This window comes from Macrobrachium nipponense, chromosome 24 (assembly GCF_015104395.2).
Source record: "Macrobrachium nipponense isolate FS-2020 chromosome 24, ASM1510439v2, whole genome shotgun sequence".
Classification (NCBI taxonomy): domain Eukaryota; kingdom Metazoa; phylum Arthropoda; class Malacostraca; order Decapoda; family Palaemonidae; genus Macrobrachium; species Macrobrachium nipponense.
The window spans coordinates 78,657,986-78,681,777 of NC_061091.1; the positions used below are offsets into that span (position 1 = coordinate 78,657,986).

General features: G+C 45.8%; 1 protein-coding gene across 1 annotated transcript in view; it reads left to right on the forward strand.

Moving 5' to 3' along the window:
• The window catches only part of LOC135205837 (Bardet-Biedl syndrome 2 protein homolog), a 65,683-nt gene that overhangs the window by 13,625 nt on the left and 28,266 nt on the right, over nt 1–23,792 (forward strand). Inside the window, exons 6-7 of the mRNA XM_064237091.1 lie at nt 1,428–1,556; nt 2,560–2,653. Coding sequence (XP_064093161.1) covers nt 1,428–1,556; nt 2,560–2,653 — 223 coding nt within the window. The remainder of the gene's footprint in view (nt 1–1,427; nt 1,557–2,559; nt 2,654–23,792) is intronic.

Sequence of the window (23,792 nt, forward strand, 5' to 3'; positions counted from 1 at the left end):
TATAGTTACCTTCTTTTTAGATATGTTCTAGAGTCTCTTCTAAGAAAAAGGACTTGGTGCTGCACGCGGCGGCCGTCTCTGTTGTTCAGTAAGAAAACTCTTGTGATATCTAATTAGATGAGTATAAATTTTTTTTTGAAAATTATGTATGTGTGCGTATTGTGCTTTTGAGTTATGGTTGTTGTTAAGAGTTTCGGGGGATAACTCGGAACAATCTTTATTTCTAACATGTGGTTAGGATCAGGTGGTCGGATTGGTTGTATGCTCCTTCATAAGGTGTATTGTCATATAAGTGGATCAGCACCCATTGACAAAGTCCTTTCAGGCTCTGCCGAGTAAGCGGATAAGACCCCATCGGCAGACCCACAAGAACTCTTGGCCATAGATCATTATATCTCACTAAAGTTTCTTGAGGTGATGCAGACTACTGGGCAAACACCCACGAAGTCTACCACCTATCAGGTAGGAACCAGGTTTTATTTATACCTACAACATATGTTGTTTACCTGTCTATTCCATAAGTAGCTGTCTCTTACCCTCCACCAAAGGGTGCCAATCAGCTATGTATATATCTGACAGGTAAGTTGATTGTATGAAAATGATATTGTTGTATACAATAAAGTTTCATATGCTTACCTGGCAGATATATACGATTAATGGCCCCACCCAGCCTCCCCGCAGGAGACAGGTGGAAGAGAGAAAATATGATAGAAAACGGGAATGGTTCCTAGTCCTGCCGCCCAGGGCAGGCCGGTAGATCACCTGACCTACCTGTAGCGAGTGCGCGAAATTTGAATTTCTGTCGGGGACGACGGAGTCTTAGCTATGATATATCTGCCAGGTAAGTATGTATGAAACTTTATTGTATCATAACAATATCATTTTAAAGCAGTCACTGAGAATAGCAGGTGTGGAAGTAGCAGGAAAAAACCAAAAACCTGTTTGTAAGGTCCAAGAAATCCTAGAGACGGAAGAGGATTTGGACCCTATGGGAACTCGAGCGGAAAGTGCACAAGTCAAATGAGAGTGGACAGTTTATTTCATAAATATATTCACGGTTTCTCCTATAACTTTTGGTCATGCCAGGGACCTCTTCTGTTGAATCTCTTAGTAGTAACCTTAGTCCACTTGCATATAAAAGCAAAGACTTAAGTTTAAATTTCTGAATGGCTGGAGTAAGCTGTACAGTAAATGTGTTCAACAGACTTCGGAAATATCGAGAAGAATCAGTTATATAGCAAAACTAATTACTGTGATAACATTCACCTTGATTTATTGTCAGACTTGACTGGGCATGAGAACAACTATTCTTTCGTGTCCAAAGTCCAAGATTTGAATGATCTCTCATAAAGGTTAAGGATGTCTTATATATATTTTATAAATGTTTGGCAGGAACATTTGCAATAATGTTAATTTCCTTTTTGCAGTCCAAAAATCAAGCGGTATCCATCTTCAGTTACGACCTGGATGGTGATGGGGTAGCAGAGCTCATAACTGGATGGAGCAATGGCAAGGTTGATGCTAGGAATGATCGCAGTGGTGAGGTAGTTTTTAAGGTAAGATTAGTTTTTAGGTAAGATGAATGACAATACTTTATTTGTGTTTTCAACTCAGTGTAGTATTTTTTTTTTTGTCTCTGGCAAGCTTCAGTTTTTTCTTATGAAGTGTCTCAGGAATTCTCCAAGTACAGGCAGTCCCCGGGTTACGACGTGGGTTTCCGTTCTTGAGATGCGTCGTAAGCCGAAAATTGTCGTAAGTTGGAACATCATAAAAAATCCTAAAACCTAAAACCTTACTTTTAATGTTTTGGGTGCATTGAAAAACTATGTAACTGCATTCTTATTGCATTTTTCATCAAAAAAAACCTTTAAATATTGATTATTTGCATTTTTGGTGTCATATTTCATCTACCAGATCAGTTTTTGTAGGCATCGTAACTCTGGAACATGTTTTCGTTAACCCTGGAACATGTGTCGTAACCCTGGAACATGCGTCGTAACCCTGGAACATGTGTCGTAACCCTGGAAATAATTTCTGATGAATATAATTGAAAAGCGTCCTAACCTCGAAAGATGGTAAGGCGAGACCGGAGTAACACGGGGACTGCCTGTAATGTTTAGGATTTGTGTGAATAGGTAATACACACTAGCAGTTAGTGTGTAGATTAACAAGAGAAGCAAAAGGCATTTATCCCTCTCATTCTTTCTGTATTATGTTAGCTTGCAAATTTTATTTACTTTCAGCAAATGGTGTCTCAAATGACTGGTTAATTTCTTGGAAATTTTGAAAACCACAGACCTTGCTGGTTTCTTTATAATATTCAGAATACAATTTATGAGTAACATTCTGGTTCTTACATTTAGGATCCATTATCGAGAGTTTTACATATGAGTGCACAAGCAACTTTGGGTTCAACATTGTATAGAAAGTTACAATTACTGTTGATGCGGTCAGTACTTGTACACCTCCTTATCGCTTATAATTTTATTAAGCAATAGTGCAGTCTGTGTCTCCATTTACTTGGAATCATTATCTCTTTATTCATATTTTGATTTGCAGGATAATTTCAAATCTACTGTTGCTGGCATCGTGCAAGGTGATTATCGTATGGATGGAAAGAATCAGCTTATTTGTTGTTCAACTGATGGAGAAGGTTAGTACAGTATATCCAGTTGGTGTTTTGTTATAAATTTTTTAATCTTATAAATTTGCTCGTAGAATTCACATCGAGTACAATCTTTTAAAGTACTCCTTTTTCATTCTGGAGTATACACAAAGTTATACAAAAGATTAAAACTGGGAAAACAGTAACCCTAGACAGATATGTGTAAAAAAAATTCCGACTTGGAATGCAGAAGTAATGAAATATTACTGAGAAATATTACCTCAAAATTACAAATCTTAAAAGCTGAAATTGATATTTTACACAAACCCCTTACGTACTATTAAGACAGCCCTAAATGTGTGCCACCCCATTTTCCAGAAGAAAACTTTATAAAAATACGCAAAGAATGGAAAAACAAATGACCTCACAGCCCTACATCATGAACGTTTAAACTTTAAGATTGGCTTATACAGTATATCCCCTAAGGGGGTTAGTGCCAGGAGTACACATCATGCAGTACGCTGAAGGCATTACACATAGTATTAAGGTTCTTGGCAGGCCCCCTTTGGCCACTAGTTGCAACCCCTTTCATTCCTTTTACTGTACCTATGTTCGTATCTTTCTTCCATCATGGTTTCCATGCACACCTAACAATTGTTTCATACATTTAAGACATTTTTACTCTTTCCCTTTCAGCACTGAATGGCCTCATAGGTTCCAATGCTTGGCCTTTGGCCTAAATTTGATTTTCATACAATCAACTTACCTGTCAGATATATACATAGCTAAGACTCCGTCGTCCCCGACAGAAATTCAAATTTCGCGCCAGCTCGCTACAGGTAGGTTCAGGTGATCTACGGCCTGCCCTGGGCGGCAGGACTAGGAACCATTCCCGTTTTCTATCATATTTTCTCTGTCGCCGTGGTATCAACATTGTTGCTATTACCTCCTGACTTAGATTCTTATTTCATCCTTTGATCTCGTTTATCGGCTTTTTGGTGACGTATCTGGATCGTGTTTTGGCATTCGCTACTGTGGACTGTTTTTGGACTTGCTTTTTGGATTTTTCTCAGTATGTCTGATTCAAATGTGAGTGTGAGAATGTGTGTGAATGTAGGCTGCAGGGTGAGATACCGAAAGCTTCGGTTGATCTACACTGTATGTCGTAAATGTAGGGGGTTTCAGTGTTCTGCTACTAATACTTGTCATGAATGCGAGGGATTAAATGCAGAAGAATGGAAGACTTTAACTTCTTATTTGAAAGAAGTTAGAGAGGGATAGGGTTAGACGTCTGAAAGGTGTGAGTTCAAGGCCTATTGACCTTTTATTGATACTTTTTCTAATCCTAATGATTTAGATTCTCCCTATGTGTCTAATTCACAAGGTTTACTTTCGGATTCGGCCTCGGAAATCGCCGATCTGAAAGCTACTATTCGAGACATGAAGTCCAAAATGGCGGACTTACAAGGTAAGGCTAGTGAAAGTGAGCATTACAGTGAAGTGAGTTCCCCCAGTGTTTGTGGAGGGGGCGTTTGATCGTCCCTGCGACGCTACCCAGGCCTAGACCTCTTCCAAGCTCCCATGCCCAGAGGAGAAGGGAAAGTCGAAAGCCTCAAGGAGTCGTGGGGAATCCCCAACGGTCCAGACGTCCCTTCAGCAAGCTCTGTTTCATGGCAGGCTGCTCAAGGGCGCTTTAGAAAAGCATCCTTCGTGAGTGTTTCTCATCCTCTCCCTCTCCCTCACCAAACGAGGGTGGAAGGAGTCGGATTTATCGAGGCCTCTGAAACGGCATTTGAAAGAACCCGAATTTGATTCGAGCCCGGAGCGTTTCTCAGATGACGCTCCCTCGTCTATTAAGAAGGCGAAGGTGCGTCAGCGTCACCCGACGAGGACGCAGAAAGAACCCTTTCCTACTTCTCCCCCGATTGATGACGAAAGGCGTCATGCAGTTGACGTGGGAGAAGCTTCAAGGAAGATTTATCATGGCAGTACAAGAACAACTGGCCTCTTTGGTGGGAGTGTTAGCGCCTCGTAGGAAGGACGTTGTGCTTCCAATCAAGAAGTCTCGTCCTCTCCCCTGCTAAGCGAGAGGCCGTCATGCAAACGTGAAGCTTCTAAACATATCGCAGAAGCTTCGGGTTCGAGAGCGAGATCGGGAGGATCTTACGGAAGACACGTAACGCCAGAGAGGACGTGAGACGTCTTTAGGCATGAAGCGTCTTTTAAAGCTGATTGTAGACGTGAGGCTCCAACCAATATTTTGGCGCCATTTAGGACGCCTTTCGAGAGCGGAGCGTCTTCCAGGCGCGAGGCGTCATCCGGACGTCAGCAGCCACACAAGCGGGAGGCGTCAGCCAGGACGCTTTGGCGGACGAGAAGCGTCATCCAAGCGGGAAGCGTCATCCACTTATGGAGAGAAGCCTGAGCTTTTGGCGCCTTCCAGGACTTTAAAGCGGGGAAGAGGAAGGAATATCATTCCCTTAGCCCTCTCCTATTAGAGTTTGTCTCCTCCAGAGGAAAGACGTACGGATTTGGCAGCGGAGACTCAATTAGATCCCGAGTTAGAAGTAGACTCGGAGGAAGAGTATCAAGGAAGAGAAGGACTGTCGAACTATAAAGTTTTGACTGCCTTGCTTCTAGAGGAGTATGAGACGACTTGACTCCTGCCGCTCCTCCTTCTCCGCGCTCTCTTTTCTCGAGCTGCTAAGACGAAGAAATCTTCGTCTTTTCTCAGAATGAAGCCCGCCATTTCGATGAAGAGGGCTCTTCAGTCCTTAGACTCTTGGATGAAGTCTAAGAAGGAGTTAGTCAGAACGGTCTTCTGCATGCCTCCAGCGAGACTAGCTGGTAAAAGAGGCATTTGGTATCAGACGGGAGAGAATATGGGTATTGCTCTTCCGTCTACGTCAGAAGCGGACTTTTCCACCTAGTTGACACTTCACGTAGACAAGGTTTGAACTCGGCACGTATTACTTGGGGCATTTCAGAACTGGACCATCTCCTCAAGGGACTCTTTCATGTATTGGAAGTTTTCAACTTCTTAGATTGGTCCCTTGGGGTGATGTCCAAGAAAGCCATGATTCTGAAGGACTCGAACCAGTAGTCCTTTTGTGCATTTGTCTTGTATAGACAAAGCGGTTCAGGATGGCTCGGTTGAGATCTTGTTGTTTGGAGCAGGTCTTCTAAAAAAGAGGACAGTATATAGTGACCTTTTTAACCAAAGCAGTCTCCCACGCTCAAGAGGGCAGCGCTGCTGTATTCGCCTTTGTCTGACTTTTTGTTCCCATTCTCAGTTGGTGAAGGACATTCTCGTTCATTAACTGAGAATGCGACTCAGGACCTTCTGACGCAGTCAGCAAGGAAGAAGAAGCCTGCTTCTACACCTGACAAGAAAGGACCGAGTACATCTGTTCAGCCCTTTCGAGGTGGCCCGACCTCCAGACCTCCCGCAAGAAGGAAGGCTCCTGAGAAGAGAGGTAGGTCTGCCTTTCGTCCCTTTAAAAAGGGAAAGTGATGCTTCTCTCCTCCAAGCACCAGTAGGTGTCAGGCTCTGGGATTTGTGGAGGCCTGGACACTTATAAACGCAGACGCGTCATCGTTGTCTGTAATAAGGAAGGGATATCGTATCCCTTTCCTAACACTCCTCCCCTAACGTCAACACCACGGGAACTAACAGCCAAGTACAAGGATCCTGTGCTGAGGGATTACTCTGTCGATCGATGGTGGAACAAATGTGGGACAAAGGAGAAGCGATAGAACTAGTACTGGATCAAAACTCCCCGAGTTTTACAATCGCCTTTTTCTGGTTGCGAAGGCCTCGGAGGCTGGAGACCAGTACTAGACGTCAGCTCTCTGAACAATTTGTTCGGAAGGAGAAGTTCTCGATGGAGACTTCTGCCTCAGTCCTTGCGTCATTGCGACAAGGAGATTGGATGGTGTCTCTAGATCTCCAGGACGCCTATTTTCACGTCCCGATCCACCCTTCATCGAAGAAGTACCTCCGTTTCATGACGGGGGGAAGGATCTTTCAGTTCAGAGCCTTGTGTTTCGGCCTGTCCACAGCTCCTCAGGTCTTCAACAAGCCTGATGAAAAATGTGGCGAGGTTTCTTCACCTCAAAGGAGTAAATATCTCTCTGTATCTGGACGACTGGCTCATCAGGGCCAGATCAGAGAGACAGTGCTTGGAGGACCTTACGTTAACTTTAGATCTGATCAGAGCGTTGGGATTACTCGTGAACCTCGAGAAGTCGCAGCTGACCCCCAGACAGAACTTAGTCTATCTGGGGATTCAGATGGATTTTCTCGGGGTTTTCGAGTATTTCCTTCGCAAGAGAGAATCGCAAAAGGTTTTGCAGATAGTCTCTCTGTTCTTAAGGAGGAACAGACGTCGGCGAGGAATGGTTGAGCCTTCTAGGGACCCTTTCCTCGCCTCGAAACCAGTTCTTCCCGCTAGGAAGACTTCATTTACGTCCCGCTTCAATTCTTCCTCAAGAAGTCTTGGAGTTGGAAAACTGGACAACTTTCGGACGCCTTTCCCATTCCAGTGGAGATAAAGACCGCACCTGGAATGGTGGTTGCCCCCTTCTGAAAGAGAACAAAGGGATCTCTCTAAAAACCCAGAACCCATACCTAGTGTTGTACTCCGAGACGTCGGAGAAAGGTTGGGAGCAACATTAGGCTCGAAGGAGGTGTCAGGCACCTGGGAACCAGCGCAGGTGTCTTGGCACATAAACTGCAAAGAGCTCTTCGCCGTACATCTGGCTTTGAAGAGTCTAGAAACCTCTGGTTTCGAACAAAGTAGTGCAAGTAAACGTGACAACACCACGGCACTTGCCTACATTCGGAACAAGGAGGGACTCACTCCTCGTTCCTTTACGAGCTGACGAAAGACCTTTTGCTTTGGACGTCTCACAGGAACATCTCCCTTCTTACAAGGTTCGTTCAGGGAGTAAAGAATGTGAGGGCGGACAGACTCAGCAGGAGGAACCAGGTCCTTCATACAGAGTGGACCCTACTCGAGGTGTGTGCAAGATCTCTGGTCGCTGTGGGGGACTCCTCATGTGGGATCTCTTCGCCACATTCATCTCCAAAAGGCTGGCAGTCTTTTGCTCGGTCGTGGAAGACCCAAGAGCTCTTATGGTAGACGCCTTCCTGCTAGATTGGTCTCGCGTAGACGTCTATGCTTTTCCTCCATTCAAAATCCTGGGACTAGTACTGAAAAAAGTTTGTGGCGTCAAAGGAGACGAGGATGACATTGATAGCCCCCTTTTGGCCGGCCCAAGATTGGTTCACGGAGGTGGTAGAGTGGATCGTAGACTTTCCCAGATCCCTACCAAGAAGGATGGATCTTCTCAGACAGCCACACTTCAAAAGGTATCATCAAAACCTCCCCGCTCTCGCTCTGACTGCCTTTCGACTATCAAAAGACCCTCGTCAGAGCGAGAGGGTTTTCTCGCGAAGTTGCAAGCGCGATCGCGAGAGCACGCAGAAACCTCCACTACGAAAGTATATCAGTCGAAGTGGGAGGTTTTTAGAAGGTGGTGTAGAACTAAGAAGTTGTCCTCCTCCACTACCTCTATAGCGGAAATTGCTGATTTCCTTCTATTCCTGAGAGAGCATCATCAGCTGTATCCACAATAAAGGGATACAGAAGTATGCTCTCGGCAGTCTTCAGAATAGAGGATTAGATCTGGCAGATAATAAAGATCTCCACGATCTCATAAGGTCCTTTGAGACTTCAAAGTCTAAGGAACGGTCCCTCCTAACTGGAACCTAGACGTGGGTTCTCAAGTTTCTTTCATCTGAAAGGTTCGAACTCTCATCTGGCATCGTTTCGAGACATCACCAGAAAATGCCTATTCCTATTATCTTTAGCTACGGCAAAGAGAGTTAGTGAATTACATACTCTGCAGGATAAAGTAGGTTTCAAGGGAGACTCAGCTATTTGCTCGTTTAAGACCCTGTTTTTAGCTAAGAATGAGAATCCCTCGAATCCCTGGCCTAAGTAGTTCGAAGTCAAAGGCATGTCGAGTCTCGTAGGAAGAGAAGCAGAAAGATCTCTATGCCCTGTAAGAGCTCTAAAGTTCTACATTCAGAGAAAGCATCAGATGGGAGGCTCTAGACAAGGTCTTTGGTGCGCGGTAAAAGACCCGCCCCACAAGACTGATGTCCAAGAATGCTCTGGCATTCTTTTGTGAGGAACGTCATTACTGACGCGCATAAGGTCTGTTCTGACGAACAGTTGCGACTGTTGAAAGTTAAAGCTCATGAAGTGAGAGCAGTAGCGACGTCTCTCTCGTTCATAAGAATATGTCGCTTAAAAACATCATAGATACGACATTTTGGAGATGCAACTCAGTATTTGCATCTCATTACTTGAAAGACGTTCGTGTGACATATGAGAAGTGTTTTTCTCTGGGTCCTTTCGTATCGGCGGATACGATTCTGGGTACGGGAGCCGACACCAATCCTTAAAAGTATATACTTTTCTTCTTTTTAGATATGGTCTGGAGTCTCTTCGAACAATAGAGGACTTGGTTTAGCACGGGCGGCCGTCTATGTTGTTTCAGTAAGAGAATCTTGTCATATCTAATTAGATGAGTATAATTTTTTTTTAGAAAATTATGTATGTGTGCGTATTGTGCTTTTTGAGTTATGGTTGTTGTGAAGAGGTTCGGGGATAACTCGGAACAATCTTAGTTCTAACATATGGTTAGGATCAGGTGGTCGAGATTGGTGTGTGCTCCTTCATAAGGTGTATTGTCATATAAGTGGATCAGCACCCATTGACAAAGTCCTTTCAGGCTCTGCCGAGTAAGCGGATAAGACCCCATCGGCAGACCCACAAGAACTCTTGGCCATAGATCATATATCTCTCAAATGTTTCTTGAGGTGATGCAGACTACTGGGCAAACACCCACGAAGTCTACCACCTATCAGGTAGGAACCAAGGTTTTATTTATACCACAACATATGTTGTTTACCTGTCTATTCCATATAGTAGCTGTCTCTTACCCTCCACCGAAGGGTGCCAATCAGCTATGTATATATCCTGACAGGTAAGTTGATTGTATGAAAATGATATTGTTAGTTTACAATAAAGTTTCATAATACGTACCTGGCAGATATATACAATTAAAGGCCCACCCAGCCTCCCCGCAGGAGACAGGTGGAAGAGAGAAAATATGATAGAAAACGGGAATGGTTCCTCCTAGTCCTGCCGCCCAGGGCAGGCCGGTAGATCACCTGACCTACCTGTAGCGAGTGGCGCGAAATTTGAATTTCTGTCGGGGACGACGGAGTCTTAGCTATGTATATATCTGCCAGGTAAGTATGTATGAAACTTTAATTGTAACATAACAAATATCATTTTTGCACATGAACTTCCCTGCCAGATACATACTTAGCTTACATCTCTGACGTCACGACAGAAAATTTAAAACTCGCGGCACACGCTACAGGTAGGTCAGGTGATCTACCTTACCCGCCGCTGGGTGGCGGGTGTAAGAACCAATCCCCCTTTCCTGTCAGATTTTCTCTGTCGCCCGGCTTGACAGCACCTGTTGTTAAGTCCTCTCGATAGTGGATTTATTCTCGTTGCCGACGATTTTTGGATTGACTCTTTGGTGAAGTACCCTTTGTCCGTTGGCTTGGCATACGCTATTTTGGATCGTTTTTTGGATTGTTCTTTGGATTTTTTCTAATAATGGCTGATACTGAGATTAAGAAATCTGTGTTTAGAGTATGTTCGATGAGTGAATGTAAGGTGAGGCTTCCTAAAGCTTCTGTAGATCCTCACAGTGGTGTGTATGAGTTGTAGAGGGAATGAATGTTCTTTCATTAACCCCTGTAAAGAGTGTGAAGGTTGGATGAGGGTGGATGGAAGTCTCTTTCTTCCTACTTAAGGAAGTTATGAGAAGGATAGGGCCCGCAAGGCTTCTTCTAGGAGCTCGAGTAGATCGCGAGTTAGCGAGCTTGATGTTGAGAACCCTATCGTAGACGTAGTTCCTTCTCCCGTTTCAGCCCCTGCTCCCAGCTTTGAACTTGAAGATTTGTGTTGGGAGGTGGCTTCTTTGAGAGACACGATTAGGAGCACTGAGAGCAAAGTACGCTCACTTAAAGGTAAGAGTGACAGTGCCAGTGATCAGTGCAGTGCCCCTAGTGCAGTGGAGGGTGCGTCTGACTGGCTCACTAACGCTTCCAGGCCTAGACCTCTTCCGACTCCCCAGGACCCAGTGGAGGAGAAAGTCGAAAGCCGCAGGAAGGTTAGGGAGAAACCCCACCGGTCAGGCGTCCCCTCGGCAGATCCTGTTGCTCGTTCCCAGGCTGCCTTGGATCGAGCCAAGAAGGCGGCGTTGCGCCAGTGTTTCTCGTCATCTTCGTCGCCTTTTCCTAAGCGTAGATGGAGCGCCTCCGGAGTTCCTCTCGCCCTCTCAAGAGAACCTTGGAAGGAACCTTGCGCCCTTCCCTTCCTTCAGCCCCGAATCCTTCTCGGAAGAGCCACAGATAGAGCGCAAGAGAACCAGATCTCAAGAATCCTCTTCTCCTTTCCGCTCTCGGCCTCTCCTCCAGTCGAAGAGTTCGAGAGATTGCCAGCGCGCATCTGGCGGGTCTGCAGGCGCAGATTTCAGCTTTGGCCGACTCCATTAGCAGGGAGTTCTCACCAGTCGGAAGGACGTCTCGCCTCCCTGGTGAAGAAGTCGAAGAAAGACACTGCGGATTTCTCGCCTCCTGCAGGAAGGTTTCAAGAGCCTCGCAGTAGAGCCTCCGTACATTCAAGAGAACCTCAGAGATCGCTCTCCGAGCAGGCGCTCCTCTCCCCCCAGCAGGCATCTAGAACATGACAGGCGCAAGGAGCTTGCAGGCGTTTTTCTTCTACGGATAACCGCTCTTCTAGATGTAAACAAGAAGAACTGGCGGATCGATTCGCTTCTAGTAGGCGCTATTCGCCGAAGATCCGCTCTACTTCTAGCAAGCGCAAGAGCTTGACAGGCGCCAGGAACCTCGTATTTTTATACATGCAACTTACCCGGCAGATATATACTTAGCTATAGACTCCGTCGTCCCGACAGAATTCAAAACTCGCGGCACACGCTACAGGTAGGTCAGGTGATCTACCATTCCCGCCGCTGGGTGGCGGAATCCCAACCATTCCCGTTTTCTGAGTCAGTTTTTCTCTGTCGCTGAGGCCGGCAACAACTGTTGTTTGGTCTCTCCTGATTGGAATTCTGCTCATTTGCCGAGAATTGGTTGGACTCATTTGGTGAAGTACTCTTGTTTATTCTCGGGATTGGCATACGCTTATTTTGGACTGGATTAGGACTTGGATTTGGTTTGTTTTTCTATTAAGATGGCTGAAGTTAAAGTACCACCTAAGTTTATGGGTGTGTGCAAGGGAAGAATGCAGAACTAGGTTGTTTAAAGCAGAGGTAGATCCTCATACACTTTGTAGTAAATGTAGAGGTTCTGAATGTGCATTTGATAGAACTTGTGCTGAATGTGAAGGGCTTACGGAGCAAGGATGGAAGTGATTTAGCTTCTTATATTAAGAAAAGAGAGAAGGATAGAGCTAGGAAAGCTTCAGCTAGAAGCTCGAGTAGATCCTGTTCTTTTGAGCCTGAATTAGAAGCTAACAAGCTAGATGATGTTTCTCCCATAACCTCAGCCCCTTCTCCCTGTGTTGAATCTAAGGATTCATTTTCAGAAATGGAAAAAATGAGATCCTCGATCAGGGAGCTTCAGGAGCAGCTTAAAGCTATGGAAACACAAGGTAAGAGTGTCAGTGAATACAGTGACCCCAGTGCAGTGGAGGGGGCGTCTGATCGGCTCCGCATTGCTCCTAGGCCTAGACCGCTTCCAAACTCCCAGGACCAGGGGAGGAGGAATGTCAAAAGCCGCAGGGAGGATGTGGAGCATCCCCAACGATCAGGCGTCCCTTCGGCAGATCCTGAAGTAACGACCCAGGCTGCCTTGGATAGCCGTAGAAAAGGCATCCTGGAAGAGTGTTTTTCTGCGTCGGACTCCTCCTCGTCTAGGCGTGGATGGAGCTCTGCTTCGAAGTCTCGTCCTCTGAAGAGATCGTGGGTAGCGCCGAAAGGAGACACCCCGCTTTTTGATTCAAACCCCCAGAGCGCTTTCCAGAGTATTTTCCTTCGACTAGTAAGAAGGCGAGAAGACTGTCTCCAGCGCCTCAAGACCCGACTAAGCTTTTCCTGCTTAAATCTACAGGAACAAATATCCTCCTTGGTAGGCGCTCTACATAAGGATTCGTCTCGAAGGAAAGACTCCTCCCTTCCAGTGAAGAGATCGAAGTTTTCTTCTCCTGGTAGAGAGAGGTTTCTCACTCTAGCAGGCTCATCGTCACCGGAGAGACTCTCGTTCTCCCTTTCAAGCGATCCTCTCCTGTGTATAGGAAGAAAGTTCCCAGCGGTAGCCGTTCGCAGATCAAACGATCAGCTAACGTCCTTTTAGGAAGAAGTCATGAAGTCGGACTCCTCTTCTGAGGATCAGGATAGGCGTCAAGAGCCTAAGAAGCAGGATATTTTTAGACGCCAAGAGTTGACAGAGCCTAGTAGGCGCCAAGAATATAACAGGCGTATAGAGCCTAACAGACGCCAGGAGTCTAGTGAGAGGCGTCAAGAGCCTACCAGGAGTCACGAAAAAGCGCCAGGAGTCAAGCAGGGCGCCAGGAATCAAGCAGGCTTCAGGAGTCGAGCAGGCGTCAGGAGTCAGGTAGGCGCCAGGAGTCTGGCAGACGCCAGGAGTCGAGCAGGCGTCAGGAGTCGAGCAGGCGCCAGGTCTCCTTGTAGGAGCTTAGGTCAGAGTAAGACCCCTTCGCACTTTATGATTCTTCTGATAGTAGGAGCCCTTCACCTGGTAGGAAACAGGTTCCTGAGAGGAGATCTCATGCGTTTACGAGCTCTTATTGCGCCTTGTAGTAGCAAGGATTTGTCACACGGGCGACGTTCTTCTTCTTTTGACAGAAGTCCCTCGACTACTAAGGACCGCTCTTCTCCGAAAGGATCTCCTACAGCCGGAGACTTAGAAGAAGTCTCGGATGAAGAATTACCAGTGGATGTAGTAGTCTCTGATTATAAGAGATTGTCCTTGTTGTTGTTGCAGGAGTTCAGGGGATAAGCTTCAACCAGCGGATCCGCCCTCTCCAAGATCGTTGTTATCAAGCACGAAGTCTCCAAAAGCATCCTCATTGTAAAAATGCGTCCAGCCCTTAGTATGAAAAAAGCATTCAAAGGCTTTGGAGAATGGCTTAAGAATAAAAGAGAGGTGGGCAAGACTGTTTTTTCATGCCCTCCTTCAAAGTTGACGGGTAAGCCTGGAGGATGGTACGATACCCAGGAACCTATGGGCTTAGGACTGCCTTCTCGGCAGACGCAGATTACGCTTCCTTAGTAGATTCTTCAAGGAGGCGCGCTCTACTATCAGCAAAAGCTACGTGGGGGATGTGTGAACTGGACCATCTCCTAAAGGGACTCTTCAGGACACTCGAGGTATTCAATTTTATGGACTGGGTTTTGGGAGCCCTTGTGAAGAGAGCCCAAGATCCCGAATTTGTCACGATGGACGAATTATCGAGTGTATTATCTTGTCTGGACAGAGCGGTGATGGACGTTCGGTGGAAGTGGCTGCCCTGTTTTTGGATCGGGAGGTTTGAAAAAGAGAGCAGTGTACGGTTCTTTCCTGTCCAAGTCAGTATCTCCTCTACAGAGGTCGGCCTTGCTATATTCGCCACTGTCTAACCACCTTTTCCCACCCACAGGACACGGTGAGGGATATAGCAAAATCATTAGCTGGAAAAGCTACACAGGATCTACTGACACAGTCAGCAAAGAGGTTCAAGCCTGCTGTTCCTTTTCAAAAGAAGGATAAAGCACCTCTTCAGCAGCCCTTTCGAGGAGCCTCTTCCTCTCAAGAACCCCTTTTAGAGGTAGAAGACCGGATACCAGAGGAAGACCTTCCAGGAGACCCGCCGGGAAGGCAAAATGAAGAAGAAGTCCTCCAGATAGCGGTAGGCGACCAGACTGTCGAACTTTGCCAGAGTCTGGGCGAAGAGAGGGGCGGACAGCTGGACCCTCTCTATCCTCGAGAGAGGATACCTCATCCCCTTCAGGGAATATCCTCCCTTAACAAGAACTCCAAGGGAGTTAACAGCGAGATACAAAGATCCTGTCAAGAGTCAAGCTCTCCTGCAAGCAGTAGAACTTATATTGCAGAAGAGGGCAATAAAACCGGTTCAAGATCTCCATTCACCAGGTTTCTACAACCGTCTATTCCTGTACCAAAAGCCTCGGGCGGGTGGAGGCCGGTTTTTGGACGTAAGTGGGCGCTGAACGTCTTTGTGATAAAGAAGAAGTTCTCGATGGAGACCTCTTCCTCTGTACTTTCTGCTCTTCGTCCAGGGGACTGGATGGTATCCCTGGACCTTCAAGATGCATATTTCCATGTGCCAATTCATCCGGCATCAAGGAAATACCTCAGATTCATGTCACAGGGAAGAGTGTTTCAATTTCGAGCGCTTTGCTTCGGACTGTCGACGGCCCCGCAAGTCTTCACGGGTGTCCTAAGGAATGTGGCGCATTGGCTACATTTACTAGAAGGGATCAGAATCTCGATGTATTTGGACGACTGGACTAATACGAGCAAAGTCGAAGGAACAGTGTCTGGAGGACCTTTCGGTAACATTAAAGATGACGCAGTCATTGGGACTCCTAGTCAACCTCGAGAAGTCCCAGCTGGATCCCCAGCAGAACATAGTTTATCTGGGGATTCAGATGGATTCTCGGGGTTTTCTAGCGTCTCCATCAACAGAGAGAATAGAACGTTGCCTTACAAAGGTGTCAGTGTTTCTATGGAAAGAGCATTGCTCCGCGAGGGAGTGGATGAGTTTGCTGGGAACCATTTCCTCGTTGGAGCAGTTCGTTTCCCTAGGGAGACTGCACCTAAGACCCCTTCAGTATTATCTGAAGGAGAACTGGGATCAAGTTCCCAGGACCTCGAAGAATCATTCAGGATAACGGACAAGGTCAAGCAAGATCTTCGGTGGTGGTTAGACCCGAAGAAACTTGGTCAAGGAATATCCTTACACATAAAGAGCCCTCTCCGAGCGTTGTTTGCAGACGCATCGGACGTAGGGTGGGGAGCAACGTTGGATTCGGAAGAAGTGTCGGGCAAACCTGGGAAGGAGCTCAGGTGTCCTGGCACATAAACAAAAAGAACTGAAAGCCATTCACCTAGCTCTCTTGCACTTTCAAAAACAGATCTCAGGATCGATCATTCAGGTCAATTATTCCGACAACACGACAGCCCTAGCATATATCAAGAAGCAAGGGGAACTCATTCATTCTCCCTTTACGAGACAGCGAGGGTAGTTGTTGCTTTGGGCGCAAGAGAAACAGATCTCTCTACTAACGAGATTTATTCAGGGAGAGAGAAATGTTCGAGCGGATCTGCTAAGCAGAAGAAACCAAGTGCCTCCCCACCGAATGGACTCTCAACCCTCAAGTGTGCGATCAGTTATGGGGGTTATGGGGAAGGCCGAACATAGACTTGTTCGCAACCAACTGGAACAAGAGGTTGGAGAATATTGCTCCCCCATCGCAGATCCAAGAGCAATAGCGATAGAGGCGGGCCTCCTCATGGATTGGAAGGGAATAGACGGGTACGCTTTTCCCCCCTTCAAACTGGTAGGGGAAGTAATATGAAAGTTCGCCTCCTCAGATTGGGAACGAAGTTGACTTTGATCGCCCCCTTTGGCCAGCCTAGATTGGGTGACAGAGTGCTGGAGTGGATAGTGGATCTTCCCAGATCGCTCCCACTAAGGAGCGATCTTCTCAAACAACCCACTTCGACAGGTATCACAAAAAAAACCTCCCCGCTCTAAGTCTGACTGCCTTCAGACTATCGAAGGACTCGTTAGAGCGAGGGGGTTTTCTCGAGAAGCTTCCAAATCAATCGCAAGAGCAGGAGACCATCCACGTTACGGGGTGTACCAGTCGAAGTGGGAGGTGTTTTTAGAAGATGGTGCAGGACACATGAGGTATCCTCTTCCAGTACCTCTATAACCGACATTGCAAATTTTCTTCTTTACCTTAGAAGAAAGTGTGGCCTAGCTGTATCTACGATCAAGGGGTATAGAAGTATGCTGGCCTCGGTTTTTAGGCATAGGGGTCCTGGATGTGTCGGACAATAAGGACCTACATGACCTTATTAGGTCTTTCGAGACCTCAAAAAGTCAGAATAATAAAAATCCCAGTTGGAACTTGGATATAGTGCTTCATTATCTTATGTCTGAAAAATTCGTACCTTCCAATAATTCTTCTTTTAGAGATTTGACAAGGAAGTCTCTATTCCTGTTCGCCTTAGCCACGGCAACAAAAAGGGTGAGTGAGCTTCAGCGTTAGAGGGCAGAGTGGGTTTTAAGAAGAAGGCTGCAATTGCTCTTTTAAGCCTCTCTTCTTAGCCAAGAACGAAAAACCCATCAAAACCGTGGCCTAGAAGTTCGAAGTGAAGGCACTCTCTTCTCTTACGGGGGAAGAACAGGAGAAGACCCTTTGTCCAGTAAGAGCGCTAAAATTTTATTTACAAAGAAAGTCTCTTATGGGAGGTACGCAGGAAAGTCTTTGGTGTTCGGTCAAGGATCCTACAAGGCCAATATCAAAAAACGCCCTTACATTTTTCATTAAAGACATTATTTAAGGAAGCGCATCTTAAATGTGGTGAAGAACAATTTAAACTCCTCAGGGTGAAAGCACACGAAGTGAGGGCCATAGCAACCTCAATGGCTTTTCATAAAACGTGGGTCCCTTTCAAACTCTACTTGAGTCCACGTATTGGTGAAGTGTAACTCAGTGTTCGCCTCTCATTATCTAAGGGATGTGAGAGTTACTTATAAGTGCTTTTCACTGGGAGCGTATGTTTCCGCGGATTTAGTGCTGGGAGGAGGAGCTGAGGTTAATCCTAATTAGTTTAGGTTATGTAATTTTAACATTATGGTGTTTGGTTTTTATGGTTGACTGGAAGAGGGTGTAGGAATAACCCCTTTCAGTTCCTAGATTTAACATGGTTAGGAAGGTCAGGTGGTCGGGATTAACTTTTGGACGTAGTACCTCCTCGTTGTTGCATTATGTTAAAGCCTAAGCTCTGTCATGTAAGAGGGCTAGCCCCCATTGATAAGATACAGGTCAGGCTCTGCCATGTAAGTGGGCAAGCCCCATTGGTACGATCCATGCAGGTTCTGTCGGTGTAAGCGGGTCTAGCCCCCTTTGCACATGATCCAGAAGGGCTGTTCGGTCATAGGTTGTTTACCTCACTGAAAGCTCTTGAGGCATGCAGACTAAATGACAGTAATCATGAAGTCTTCGGCCCAAACAGGTAAGAACCAAGGATTGATATCCTACAACAATTGTTGTTTCCCGTTATTAAAAATTTTTTTTTTTTTTTTTTGTATGTATATATAGCTGTCTCTCACCCTCCACCAAGGGTGTCAATCAGCTAAGTATATATCTGCCGGGTAAGTTGCATGTATAAAAATGATATTGTTAAGATACAATGAAGTTTTATACATACTTACCTGGCAGATATATACGATTAAGGGCCCACCCAGCCTCCCCTCAGGAGACAGGTGTAAGAAAAGAAAATCTGGCTCAGAAAACGGGAATGGTTGGGATTCCGCCACCCAGCGGCGGGAATGGTAGATCACCTGACCTACCTGTAGCGTGTGCCGCGAGTTTTTGAATTCTGTCGGGGACGACAGAGTCTATAGCTAAGTATATATCTGCCAGGTAAGTATGTATAAACTTCATTGTATCTTAACAATATCATTTTCCAGGAACATAGTAGGCGCACTTCGCCTGGAAGCCGCTCTCCTCTGGACAGGCGCCCGGGAGACTAGTAGGCGTTTTTCGCCAGGAGTTCTCTCTTCGCCGGAGACTCGCTCGCCCCTCGGTGTCAGACAACAGAGAAGATAGTAGGCGCCAGATAAGGCAATCCCTGCCTTGTGATCGCTCTCGACTGGGACAGGACACAGAGCCTTGCAAGCGCTTTGCGTCTGATAGACGTCTCTCTTCGGAAGGCTTTTCTCCCTGTGGCAGGCGCATAGAGACTGACAGGCGCCAAGAGCCTAGCAGGCACAAAGAGCCTGATAGGCGTTCTTCTCCTACCAGGCGCTCTTTCAGTTGACTCAGACATAGATATGGACAGGGCGGCTGCCTCCTCTAGTAGGCGCTCCCCTAGTGGGCGCTCTCCTAGTAGTGCTCTCCTAGGAAAAGCTCCCCTCCAGGCAGCCAATCTTCTAAACGTCAATTCTTTGGAAGAGGGACATGGTGCTTCTGAGGAAGATTTGCCAAAGGATTCTTCGGTTTCCTCTTAGCAAGAGACTGACCGACCTCCTCTTGCAAGAATTTGGGATTCCCTTTCGGCTGTTGCTCCTCCGTCTCCTCCTTCCTTGTTTTCTACGGCGAAGACTACGAAGACGTCGTCGGTTGTGAAGATGAAACCTACGGTTTCGATGAAGAAGGCACTTAAGAGCTTTGATGATTGGCTGGTCTCTAAGGAGGAGAAGGGGAAGAGACCGTCGTTTTCTTTCCCACCTTCCAAGCTTACGGGAAAGATGGGATTCTGGTATGAGTCAGGGGAACCTTTGGGTCTGACTCTTCCCTCTTCGACAGACTTGGACTTCTCTTCGTTGGTGGATTCCGCGCGTCGCTCGGCTTTTAATTCTGCAAAGCGACGTGGGGAATGAGCGCGAACTGGACCACCTTCTGAAGGGAATGTTCCGGGTCCTAGAAGTGTTTAACTTTCCTCGACTGGACACTAGGAGTCTTGGCAAAAAGAAGACACAGATCAAGAGTCTCTTTTGCCGGAGGATGTACATTCAGTCCTGTCTTGCATGGACAAGGCATGAGAGATGGGTCTGGAGAGATAGCTTCGCTTTTCGGAACTGGAGTTGTAAAGAAAAGGGCAGTATTCTGCTCCTTTTTAACCAAGACTGTTATACGCTCATCTTTCCCCGCAGCTCTTCCCCAAGAAGATTATTAACGATATATCCAACGCTCTTTTCGGCAAAGGCGACGCAGGATATGTTGGCTCTATCAGCGAGAATTCCTGAGGCTTCTTTCCAGCCTAAGACGAAGAAGGAAACATCGAGCAAGCAAGAGCCCTTTCGAGGAGGCCCTTCTTCCGCGCTTCTTCCTCCAGAGGAACAAGACCTCCTAGAAGAGGAAGACCTTCTCTCAATCGATCAGATCGAAAAAATAGTACCCGTGTCCTCCAGACTACAGTAGGTGCCAGACTGCTGAGTTTTTCAGACGTCTGGGCACAGAAGGGGGCGGACAACTGGTCCCTCGCAATAGTCAAGAAAGGCTACTTCATTCCCTTCGTCTCAAGACCACCTTTGACCACTACACCAAGGGAGTTGGTGGCCAGGTACAAAGACCCTCACATGAATCAAGCCCTTGCTCTAGCAGTAGAGCTTATGCTGGAGAAGGAAGTGATAGAGATGGTGAAAGACCCTCTTTCCGCGGGTTTCTACAACCGTCTTTTCCTTGTTTCCCAAGACCTCAGGAGGATGGAGACCGGTTCTGGACGTAAGCACCCTGAACGTCTTTGTGAAGAAGAGGAAGTTCGCTATGGAGACGACATCTTCAGTATTAGCAGCTCTTCGTCCCGGGGGACTGGATGGGTGTCACTGGACCTTCAGGACGCTTACTTTCACGTGCCGATCCATCCTTCTTCGCGCAAGTACTTAACCCTTAAACGCCGAAGCGGTAAAAAAAAAATAAAAAAAAAAAAAAAATGTCTCCCGTGTGCCGGAGACGTTTCAGAGTGAGCGCGGAAGCGGAAAAAATATTTTTTTCAAAAAATCACAGCGCGCTTAGTTTTCAAGATTAAGAGTTCATTTTGGGCTCCTTTTTTTGTCATTGCCTGAAATTTAGTATGCAACCATCAGAAATGAAACAAATTATCATTATCATATATAAATAATGCGATATATGATAGCGCAAAACAAAATTTCATATATAATTGTATTCAAATCGCGCTGTGCGCAAAACGGTTAAAGATAACAAGTTACTTTTTTTTCGTTGTAATGTTCGCTAAATTTCAATCATTTTGGTATATAACACATTGTAAAACGATAAAAGCAACACAGCGAAAATATTATCACAAAATAATGCATGAATTCGTAACGCGACGGACGTAAACAAAAAGGATTTTGACGTAAGGAAAAATCTATTTCTGGGCGATTGGCTCGTGTCGCCAGCGAAATATCCTTTAATCTATTATTTCTAGGGAAATGTACTAACCACATACCAGAGAATAAATAAAATAAAGAAAAAGGTCGTATAACTGACTCGCTCACCCTCTAGGGGGGGGGAGGGGTGCGGTATGAACACTAGGCGAGTGAGACCACTACCACGAGCCAAATGCCAATAGAAATCTCCCACTACAAAACCCTCCAAGAGGGGGAGCCGTCCCACAGAGTGCAGCTCGTACTACTACTACTCCATCCCATGCTGCCGACTGCTGCGCCTCTGGTGGCCATCCTGAAGTTAGCAGACAATCTTGAGCGAAGGGATGGGTAGGGTGGGATTTCGCTGGCGACACGAGCCAATCGCCCAGAAATAGATTTTTCCTTACGTCAAAATCCTTTTTCTGGGCTCAGCTCGTGTCGCTTGCGCGAAATCGTACCAGAGAAACAGCACAAGATTGTATATAAAGTAAACAAAGTAATAAAATAAAATAATTAACTTAAAATAGGTCTCAATAAAAGATAAAATATTAAATAAATGAATGAATATAATTGCTAAAAAGATACATATACACAGTAAAATAAAATTAAAACTATGCTTAAATTACCCTTAAAACTAATCATGTTAAAATAACATAAGGTAATTTACATATATAGGTACAAGAATGATACATGTCATCAATGAAATCTGTGTAACAATATGTATCAAAAGAATAATAGCAATTAATATAAAAATACATATAAACACATTAAGCAACAATAAAATTATATATCTCAGGAATGTATATGACTTAATATACAAAACCGTAACCATTGAATATGATGTATCCCCTAGCATAAAAATAAGGGGTTAACATCTATGAGATCAATGTTGTAATCATCTGTGAGTGTCCCTAACCAGACAAAAAGGGGCACTACACAATCATAAAGCAGCTAAGACACAAGGTGAATGCCAATGAACAGGTAGGAATAGACGAACTGTTGGGTGAGGCAGGTAGAAAGGAGGACTGAATCTTCTACTACAATTTAGCTAGAGTCAGGGGAAACTATGTTACCCGCTGCTACTGCTGGGAATTTCAGAGCTTCCAAGGACTTAAGGTAGTGACGTTTGAACACTGTCGGCGATTTCCATCCGGTATACTTTTTCAAATCATCGAAGTTCATATGTTGGAAGTAATTAATTAAATGAGGTGGCTACTGCTCTGACATCATGTGCTTTTGGGAAAGAGTCAGGATTGGCTTGTTTAATAAAGTACAGGATTTGTTGCCTGATGCCTGTGCTTTAATGGATAAAGTTCCACCTTTTTCCCTCTTAAAGAGGGGCCACCGATGAGGATGAGGAGGTCCTGGATAGAAAGGCTCGTAAGGTTGAAACTGGACAAAGGGATACATCTTGTGGAAGGGGTAGTACCTTCCAAGGTTCCCACCTCATCAAAGGATCTTCATTCTTTGCCAAAAAACTACGTTCCGGAGAAAGTAGGACTTCCCCTGTGGGAAGGAATTGAAATTATGATCGGATCTCTGGTAAAGCCGACAGTTCTGAAATTCTTGCTCCTGAAGCTAGGCTTAATAAAAATAGGGTTTTTCTTAGGAGATCATAAACGAGCATTGTGTCATTATCTGTTTCGGAAGCAGTTTTTAGAACATCGTTTAAGAACCATGAAACTGACGTAGGCCTCACAGAAGGCCTAAGTCTAGCACATGCCTTAGGAATAGACGAGAAGTAGGTATCCGTCAAGTCTATGTTAAATCCAAATTGAAATATCTTTTTCAAGGCTGACTTGTTTGTCGTAATCGTGCTAGCTGCTAAACCTTTTTCAAATAAGGATCTGAAAAAGGATATAGCTGAATTAACTGTCATGATTCTGATATCTGACTCTCTCAGGAAGGTTGCTAACTTTTGACAGCAGCATCATACTGCCTCAAAGTTGAATCCCTTTTATCGGATTCCAGGAAGAGAATATTCTGAGGGTCAATATTCGCATCTCTTTTTGCCGCAAACTTCATGAAATCCATAAAGTTAGGGTTTTGAGAATCCCTGAGGAAGCGAACACAGTCTTCGTTTGTACTGACTGGGAGAGCTTGGGACTGGGGATCCGAAGGGGACGAAGGCCCAGTTCCAGAATCAGGGGGTACCAATTGCTCTTCGGCCAGTCTGGGGCTACTAGAGCCACTTGACCCTTGAATGTCCTGAGTTTGTTCAATACTTTCATAAGGAGATTCACTGGAGGAAGCAACGTAATCTTCTCCCAGTTGTTCCAGTCTAGAGCCAGGGCGTCCGTGGCGTAAGCCAGAGGGTCCAGGTTGGGGGCTACATAACACGGTAGTTTGTGGTTCGCTTGGGATGCGAAGAGATCCACCTGTAGCCCTGGGACTCTTTGAAGGATCCATTGGAACGAACTTTCGTCTAGTGACCATTCCGACTCTAGGGGTACTGATCGGGATAGGGCGTCTGCTATGACGTTTCTCACTCCAGCTATGTGGGTGGAGGAAAGATGCCAACTGAACTTGTCTGCCAGGGAGAAGATGGCTATCATGACGTGATTTAGATGACGTGACTTGGAGCCTCCTCTGTTTATACAATGTACTACCACTGCGCTGTCCAGGACTAGCTTTATGTGGGAGTACTTTGGTGGGTGTAACCTTTTCAGAGTCAAGAACACTGCCATTGCCTCCAGTACGTTTATATGGAACTGACGGAACTGGGGTGACCAAATCCCTTGAACCTTTTTGACCTGGGAATACCCTCCCCAGCCGCTTAAGGACGCGTCTGTGTGGATGGTGATCCCTGGTGGAGGGAACTGAAGGGGTACTGACACTGATAGATTCTTGACTTTTGCCCACGGCCGAAGCCGATTCTTTAGAATCAGCGGCACTGAGGATAGCTTGTCCCTGGACCTGACATTTGCTCGCGAGCGCCAGAT